Source organism: Oryx dammah, unplaced genomic scaffold, assembly GCF_014754425.2.
Source record: "Oryx dammah isolate SB20612 unplaced genomic scaffold, SCBI_Odam_1.1 HiC_scaffold_23, whole genome shotgun sequence".
Taxonomy (NCBI): domain Eukaryota; kingdom Metazoa; phylum Chordata; class Mammalia; order Artiodactyla; family Bovidae; genus Oryx; species Oryx dammah.
In genome coordinates this window covers 15,214,769-15,224,323 of record NW_024070207.1, presented here as the reverse complement: position 1 = coordinate 15,224,323, position 9,555 = coordinate 15,214,769, and the positions used below count along the sequence as shown (strand labels likewise).

The window sequence follows — 9,555 nt, the reverse complement described above, 5'->3', positions numbered from 1 at the left end:
TATAGATGGGACTAAAACACCAAAGCTTCATCCTGGTCTCTTAAGGAATATAAAGTCTTCTATACTAAATTTCATCCTGCTCAACAAAATAAATTATATGCTCTTATTCAAGTTATTTGCCTACAGCTTTACCCCATTAATATAGTCTCTGAGTCTATATATTCTGTTTTTGTATTTAAAAAAAATATATAGAAACCTCCACCATAAACTCCAATCAACCTATTATTCAACAACTCTTTTTCGAACTACAGTCTGTTGTTAAAAACCACAATTCTCCCATTTATATTATACATATTCGAGCACATTCTTGTCTTCTTGGCCCCATGACTTATGATAATGAGCAGGCTGATAAACCATTTTCCTTTGCTACTCAAAAAAAACCAGCATGCTCTGTTGCATAACAATGCTGGCTCCCTACACCAGCTATGGAAAATCCCATACCACCAGGCTAAAGAAATTATTAGTAATTGCTCTACTTGTAGACCTCTACATCTTCGACCCATCACACAAGGTATGAATCCTTGCAGTTTGCAACCTAATGAACTATGGCAAATGGATATAACTCATTGCCCTGAACTTTCTCCATTTTCTTTCTTCTTCTATTTGGGCCACACCTCTTTGTGGTGAAGCTACACAACACATTATAACTCATTTATTAGCTTATTTTGCTATAATGGCAACTCCTAGTTCTATAAAAACAGACAATGGCCCTGCCTATATTTCTAGACACTTTAAACAATTTTTACAATCTTTTTCTATTAAACATATTACAGGTATTCCTTATAATCCACAGGCACAAGACATAGTCAAATGAACACATCATACACTAAAGTTGTGAATAAAAAAAATTAAAAAGGGGGAATACACAGGAACACTGTCTTCCTTATCTAAAGCAGACTTTACTAGATTCCAACATATTTTCTAAACCTATAACTATTGTTAATACAGCTTTATTTGTTTTAATTTTTTTAAACTTACCACAGAGAGATATCTTAAAGAGAACAGAAAGGCATTTTGAGGAATTGAAAGACACTTCTCTTCCTCTGCCCATTTGGTACCAAGACAGGTTCATGAAACAATGGAAATCTGGGAAACTAATCTTACAGGGAAAGGGCTATGCTTGTATTTCCCCAAATGGATCCAACGAACTCACATGGCTTCCTTTTTGGAAGATTCGACCCATGGTGGACCCCGAGCCTTCAAAATGGAGATTGGACAACAAAAGGCCCAGGAGGAAGAAATTCCAATATGGGCCATGGTGGAATCACCCTTATGATCTCCCCACTTGGGGACAAATAAAAATCTTTACTAATCAAGCTAAAAATCTGGTTTCTCAACAGGAAATGCCTCAGAGTCCTGAAAACCTCAGTTGGCCTGCATGATCCCTTCTCCAGCCGGATTAACTAATCAGACTTAACTGGGCTTACTTACCCAACCTCCCTTTAGTGCAGGTGATAAAATGGACCGATCCTGTCAACCAGTGACTCCACCCATATGCCCCCTCCCTGGAATGTGAAGGAGCCATCACACCCTGGGGAAGAGAGAAAACTAATTAACATTTCTTTAGGCTATGAAGTCCTTCCATTGTGTCTGGGCCCAGAGAAAATGTGCATAAACATCAGCCGACAAACTTGGGCTTTCGCCCTGCCTCCCAAAAAGGATTTTCGGACGTTGCTTGGACTATTTACTGCCTTTTCTTTATCTGTGAACCATGTTTATACTACTGAGACTTTAGGGAAAGTGTTAGGGAAAGAGTTAGAGAAAGAACAAAGAACATTATGCAAAGGGTTTACTTATAAGAACTTTACATATACTCCTGTTCACTGGGACAAATGTCAAGCCAAATCAGGAAAATTAATGTTTGTGGCTAATCATACAATTGTTGATTGGGGAACCCATGGTATGTTGTTATCTAACTGCTCAAAAGAGGTTAACAGCACAGTGTGTGACTATGTTAGGCAAGTGACATGGAAGGTCACTGACACTACCATGAAGTATTATCATGACAAAGGACTTCTTGGGTGGCTTGACGGTGGATTAGCCCCACCTCGTCCTAGGATCATCCTTGATAAAGAGTGGACCTGAACAATGGGACATTTGGAAACTTGCTGCGAGCACCAAAGAACTTGGAACTTGGACCGGACATTTCACAGGGACCAGTCGTGGTCATAGTAACTATTTCTTTTGCTATAATCAGTCATATTTTATACAGGCCTGTGTCCTACTTCCTTTTGTTATAGCCATAGACAAAGTATTACCCACAGCATCGGGTCTGGAACTATAACTTTGGTGATGGTCTTGGTAATTATATTCATTGTTTATCATTGCCTTTCTATAAGGTTGGTTAATACTAAACAGACTCAATGGGTCAGGATATTTTTTACAAATATAATAAAATAGGGGGAATTGTCAGGAAGCATTTAACAGGAGGCTTCCTGTGTGCTGTTTTGGATATGTCATGAATCCTCTGTCCCTTATTAAGGAATTAAGTGGAGTAACAAACTGCTCCCGGGGGCTTACGAATGCATGCATTTCCTTCGTTACTTTTTCCATATGGTGATAAGTAACTATTTACGACCCTCTTCCTTTTCATGAACCATATAGTAAAAGTGATTATTTACAACCCTCTCTCTTTCATATGGATGATCTCATGTTTCCTTGATAACTTGTAAGCTTTGATTTTATCTCTGCTGAAAATAGCTACCTTGTAAGACAGTGTAAATACTCACACAATGTTGAATAAAACACCTTTGCTCCATCAGAGCTTGGGTACCCGTGTCTGTCTTTCTCTCTCTCTTTCTCTCTCTCTTTTACTTTCTTATTGTCGACTCCAGACCACCAGGTCCATTAAAGGACATCAGTCATTTGCCAAGGCTAGATTTATGGCCCAGAATGTGATCTATCCTGGAGAAGGTTCCATGTGCACTTGAAAAAAAGGTGAAATTCATTGTTTTGGAGTGAAATGTCCTATAGATATCAATTAGGTCTAACTGGCCTATTGTATCATTTAAAGTTTGTGTTTCTCTGTTAATTTTCTGTTTAGTTGATCTATCCATAGGTGTGAGTGGTGTATTAAACTCTCCCACTATTATTATTGTGTTATTGTTAATTTCCCCTTTCATACTTGTTAGCATTTGTCTAACATATTGCAGTGCTTGTATGTTGGGTGCATATATATTTATAATTGTTATATCTTCTTCTTGGATTGATCCTTTAATCATTATGTAGTGTCCTTCTTTGTCTCTTTTCACAGCCTTTGTTTTAAAGTCTATTTTATCTGATATAAGTATTGCTACTCCTGCTTTCTTTTGGTCTCTCTTTGCATGGAATATCTTTTTCCAGCCCTTCACTTTCAGTCTGTATGTGTCCCTTGTTTTAAGGTGGGTCTCTTGTAGACAACATATATAGGGGTCTTGTTTTTGTATCCATTCAGCCAGTTTTGTCTTTTGGTTGGGGCATTCAACCCATTTACGTTTAAGGTAATGATTGATAAGTATGATCCCATTGCCATTTACTTTATTGTTTTGGGTTCAAGTTTTACACCCTTTCTGTGTTTCCTGTCTAGAGAAGACCCTTTAGCATTTGTTGGAAATCTGGTTTGGTGGTGCTGAATTCTCTCAGCTTTTGCTTGTCTGTAAAGCTTTTGATTTCTCCTTCATATTTGAATGAGATCCTTGCTGGGTACAGTAATCTGGGCTGTAGGTTAATTTCTTTCATCACTTTAAGTATTTCCTGCCATTCCCTCCTGGCCTGAAGAGTTTCTATTCAAAGATCAGCTGTTATCCTTATGGGAATCCCCTTGTGTGTTATTTGTTGTTTTTCCCTTGCTGCTTTTAATATTTGTTTTTTGTGTTTGATCTTTGTTAATTTGATTAATATGTGTCTTGGGGTGTTTTGCCTTGGGTTTATCCTGTTTGGGACTCTCTGGGTTTCTTGGACTTGGGTGATTATTTCCTTCCCCATTTTAGGGAAGTTTTCAACTATTATCTCCTCAAGTATTTTCTCATGGTCTTTCTTTTTGTCATCTTCTTCTGGGACTCCTATAATTTGAATGTTGGAGCATTTCATATTGTCCCAGAGGTCTCTGAGATTGTCCTCATTTCTTTTTATTCGTGTTTCTTTTTTCCTATCTGATTCATTTATTTCTACCATTCTATTTCACTAATCCTATCTTCTGCCTCCAGTATTCTACTATTTGTTGCCTCCAGAGTGTTTCTCATCTCATTTATTGCATTATTAATTATATATTGACTCTTTTTTATTTCTTCTAGGTCTTGTTAAACCTTTCTTGCATCTTCTCAATCCTTGTCTCCAGGCTATTTATCTGTGATTCCATTTTGATTTCAAGATTTTGGATTATTTTCACTATCATTATTTGGAATTCTTTATCAGGTAGATTCCCTATCTCTTCCTCTTTTGTTTGGTTTGGTGGGCATTTATCCTGTTCCTTTACCTGCTGTGTATTCCTCTGTCTCTTCATCTTGTTTATATTGCTGAGTTTGGGGTGGCCTTTCTGTATTCTGGCAGTTTGTGGAGTTCTCTTTATTATGGAGTTTCCTCACTGTGGGTGGGGTTGTATCAGTGGCTTGTCAAGGTTTCTTAGTTAAGGAAGCTTTTGTCAGTGTTCTTGTGGGTGGAGCTGGATTTCTTCTCTCTGGAGTGCAATGAAGTGTCCAGTAATGAGTTATGAGATGTCAATGGTTTTGGAATAACTTTGAGCTGCCTGTATATTGAAGCTCAGGGCTGTGTTCCTATGTTGCTGGAGAATTTGCATGGTATGTCTTGCTCTGGAACTTGTTGGCCCTTGGGTGGTGCTTGGTTTCAGTGTAGATATGGAGGTGTTTGATGGGCTCCTATCGATTAATGTTCCCTGGAGTCAGGAGTTCTCTGATGTTCTCAGGATTTGGACTTAAGCCTTCTGCTTCTAGTTTTCAGTTTTATTTTTACAGTAGTCTCAAGACTTCTCCTTCTATACAGCACCTTTGATAAAACATCTAGGTTAAAGATGAAAAGTTTCTCTACATTGAGGGACACCCAGAGAGGTTCACAGAGTTACATGGAGAAGAGAAGAGGGAGGGGGGAGTTAGAGGTGACTGGAATGAGATGAGGTGGAATCAAAAGAAGAGAGAGCAAGCTAGCCAGTAATCACTTCCTTGTGTGCACTCCACAGTGTGGACCGCTCAGAGATGTTCACAGAGTTATACAGAGAAGAGGAGAGGGAGGAAGAAGACAGAGGTGGCCAGTAGGATAAAAGAGGGGAATGAAAAGGAGAGAGACAGATCCAGCCAGTAATCATTTCCCTAAGTGTTCTCCACCGTCTGGAACACACAGAGATTCACAGAGTTGGGTAGAGAAGAGAAGGGGAAGGGAGGAGATAGAGGCAACCTGGCGGAGAAAAAGGAGAGTCCAAAGGAGGAGAGAGCAGTCAAGCCAGTAATCTCACTCTCAAGTAAAAATGGGTACTGAAGATTGGGTTTTCGAAGGTACAAAATTGATAACAAATACCAAAAAGCAAAGATTAAAAATCTAGAGTAGAGGTTGGATTTTCAAAAATACAATATTAAAGAAAAGAAGAAGAAGAAAACAACAAAGTCACAAGAATTATTAAAAAGAAAAAATATATGTATGAAGTTTGCTTTTTCAGGGTTGGGAACTCATGTACACCTGTGGTGGATTCATGTCAATGTATGGCAAAACCAATACAGTATTGTAAATTAAAAAAATAAAATTTAAATAAAAAAATAAAAAAAGGTCTTTTTTTGGAAAAGTAATAATAGGTTATAAAAATGAAAATTAAAGGAGAGATAGAGGACTTAAAAATTAAAAAATGTAAAAAAAAGAAGAAGAAAAGAAGAAAAAACAACCAAAAAAAAAAAAGAATGATCGTAAAAATAGTAGATATATCTAGGACTTTCTCTGGTGTTGTTGTGGACAGTGTGGGGTCAGTTCATTTTCAGATAGTTCCTTGATCGGGCTTATACTTCTCAAGATCTATAGGCCCCTTCCTATGTAGTCCGTGCTAACTACAGGGTTTTAACCTATTGCACCTGTCACTTCCAAGGCGGGTCCCTCTGTTTTAGCTTCTTCTGTTTGCTGGTCTCTTCAGTGTCTGATTTCCACCCTGACACAAGGGGGCGAAGGTGGTCACTTATTTAGGCTCATTTGTTCAGTCCTCCTTTGGGGAGGGAGGAACTCTGCAAACAAATATCACTGGCATGTGTGGGGAGTGCTCGTAGTGTCTCGGCCACACTGGGTTTGCCCCCACTCACAGCATGTGTGCTTTCCCAGTCTATACTGCTCAAGCTCTAGGTTGCTCTGCCAGGAACTGTCTGAGGTGGGCCTTGGGTTGTATGCACTTCCCAGGTCTAAGCCACTCAGATTCAGGTTCTCAGGTACTCCACAAAGGCGCAGACTCGGTTGGGCGTGCATTTTGTGCCTTTCCCAAGACCAAGCAGCTCAGGTGACCAGGTGTTTGGCAAGTGCGGTCACTGCGACTTATCTCCTCCCCCATCCCTACCACTCGGTTTTCCGGGTATACAACCAGCGCACCTTCACAGGTGGATGTTGACCATCCAGAATCCCGAGAAGACTTGCTTAGCAACAAAGCCTACTTGCAGTTTGGTAGATGATGCCTCTCTGGGGCCGCAATTGCCCCCTTCCAGCTCTGGCTGCCCTCGCCTGCCTGTCTCCAGCGGGGGATGGGCCAGTCCGCAGCTGGTTAGCTCTAGTCAGTCCTTTGTTCTGTGAGCGGCCCTGGCAGTGACTTAGGTTAGGGCTTTTCATGGGGTAGCTATCCCACAGTTCGGTTTGCTATCTCAAGTTAGTTCCCTCAGATTGCCTTTGGGGCATTCAGGCCTGGTCCTTACTCTAAGCAATGCAGCCCGTGCCTCCCTGCCCAGCCCCCACTTGCTAGTGGTGGATGCGGGCATCTGCACTGCTTCTCCTCTGGGAGTTACCGTTGGGCACGTAATATGTGGGTTTTAATTATTTTTTTTATTTTTCCTCCCGGTCATGTTGGCCTCTGATGTTCCAAGGCTCGCCACAGACTCACCAGTGAGAGTGTTTCCTGGTGTTTGGAAACTTCTCTCTTTTTTAAGACTCCCTTCCTGGGGCAGAGCTCTGTCCCTACCTCTTTTGAGTCTCTTTTTATCTTTTATATTTTTTCCTACCTCCTTTCGAAGACAGTGGGCTGCTTTTCTGGGTGCCTGATGTCCTCTGCCAGCATTCAGAAGTTGTTTTGTGGAATTTACTCAGCGTCCAAATGTTCTTTTGATGAATTTGTGGGGGAGAAAGTGGTCTCCCCATCCTATTCCTCCACCATCTTAGGACCGCCTCCCTGAAGCTTTTCTAATGAACCAAAATTCTCTTCAAGTGACTTTTCACTGAGAATTCCTATAGGGTTACCGAGGAAGTTACTCAATCTGCTTTGCTCTTACAAGTCTGTCTTTGATTACCTTCTTCAGAGCTACGATTGTAGGTCATTAAGGAATACAACTTTCAAGACTGTTTCCTATTTCTATGCATAAACAGCTTTCCATCAACTCAATTACATTGCTTTCTTTCTGCTTCTCCTTCTTCTCTATTTCTTTTTCTCCCTCTGTTTTCACAAATCCTTTTGATTGTTTTTCCTCTAGGGTCCTGTCCCTTGCAAAGTTTCCACATGAAGTGCAGCTATTTCCTACAAGAAATTCCAGGATATGGACAGTCATACCACCAAGGACAATAAGCTGTATATAGCTCCAGCAAAAGACAGTGTTTTCTGTTCTAACAATGTCCCCCATGCTTAGGGAGTCGAACTCCTCCACATACTGTTTTTCTTTTAACTTTAAGCCTTAAAACACATATCTTTCATCTGTCATTACACTCCTGTTTCCTCTTTTTGTAAGGGAAGAGTGTGAAGCAGGGACTCCTGGTGGGAAAAAAGGCAGAAAGTTAGCCATATAACTAAACCAGGGGAAAGACTTTAAGAAAACATTCTTAGTATGGATGGTGAAGTAACAACAGGGGATATATGTAAGACACAGGTGGTCAGCATGTGTTTTGAGCAAAGGCAACATTATCCAACAGACAGTAGAATTCCTTTAGAATATTGCCATTTGCTCAGATGGCTAGAGGACAGGTTTTCCTCCAGGCAATCGTTTCTGTGTCAGGTTGTATTACATCAAGCAAAACCTGACTAAAATTCTGTTTGCTCTGAAGACTGTATTTTAATTCCACACCAACCAATTTCTATAAGTCTGCAATCATAACTTAGTCCAGGGAACAAAAACACTGCCTGGCACAATGCCTCCTGGCATACATAATCCACATCCTCCCTTATCTAAAATATCATCTCTAAACACTAACAAGGAAGCTTCCTGGTGGATATCAGCTGTTGTATTCTTCTAATAAGAGCATAAATTCCAGGTGACTCAATTTTGGCCATCTCGGGAACTAGAGAAGAATCACTTTCTTCATTTTATTGTTATGCTGTGTCTTCCAAAAGTGAGACTAAAAAATCACCAACAGATGGCTGTGGCAGAGATGAGTCCAAGGGTTTGGTTGTTGACAAATCTCCCCAGGAAGATCTTTCCTTTTGATCATTATGTTAATGCCACACCTGCCCATCTGCCTCTGGACTCACATGACCCATGGTCTGTTGCCTAAATTAGAGAGCAGAAATCCAGCTTAGGTCAGCTTCTAACCTACTAGTAGAGACAAAGTCTCATGGTACAAATGAGTGCTTTGTAGGCACAGTCATACATTCATTCATCAACTAACAATTATTCATTAAATACATACCATCTGTTAGGAGGTCATTTTAGGTGGAAATGGAATAGCTTCGGGAATTTAAACTTTTAAGGCCTCATCAAAGTCAGAGTGGACACAAACAGGGCAAGGCTGGAGATGTCACACAATTAGTAAATCAACAAGTTTTCCTCACTACATTGAATATAAAATGACAAAAGAACCAACTAAAGACCTAGGCAGTATCAGCCAGTCTCCCTGAATAGTCTTCTTCAGTACATTCTTAGTTGTCTGCATGATCCTTTGATTATGACTATTGGCTTGAAGGTGCTGAGGTGTGATTGTGACAGTTTGGAGAATGCTTCAGACCATGACTTTTGCATACACCTCTGGGAAAGGTGTTCTGACAAAAGATGGTGGACTGAGTACATGTATTTACTTCTCTTTCATGCCCCAGTCTCATTGAACTGCAAAAAACACATTTTCAAAATAATTAAACCATAACAAGGCTAAAAAAAAAATAAGAAAGGCATCCAGCAATAGCCCAGAAAATTTGAGGGAACCCTTAAAGATAGAAAGAAAAGGGATCTGATCAATGGAGTAAACAGAGAGGGGAAAACTGTGACCTAAAACTAGGCTTGTAAGAGTTCTTCCTTCCAAGAAGCTCTAAGAAGTGCCATGCCCAGACTGAGACTCAAATACAAGAGCCTAATTGGGCCATTAGGATGGGGATCCGAACTCCTGACCTCCAGACCCTAGACTGCCTGCCTGCCTAACCGCTACGCTAGTAAAGTAATGCTCAAAATTCTCCAAGCCAGGCTTCAGCAA

At 40.3% G+C, this 9,555-nt stretch overlaps 1 protein-coding gene across 1 annotated transcript; it reads left to right on the top strand.

Moving 5' to 3' along the window:
- The first annotated feature begins 1,494 nt into the window (after nucleotides 1-1,494).
- On the top strand, nucleotides 1,495-2,085 carry LOC120882580 (endogenous retrovirus group K member 18 Env polyprotein-like). The gene has a single exon (XM_040266610.1). The coding sequence runs from the start codon at nucleotides 1,495-1,497 to the stop codon at nucleotides 2,083-2,085; it is 591 nt and encodes a 196-aa protein (XP_040122544.1).
- Nucleotides 2,086-9,555: the final 7,470 nt, after the last annotated feature.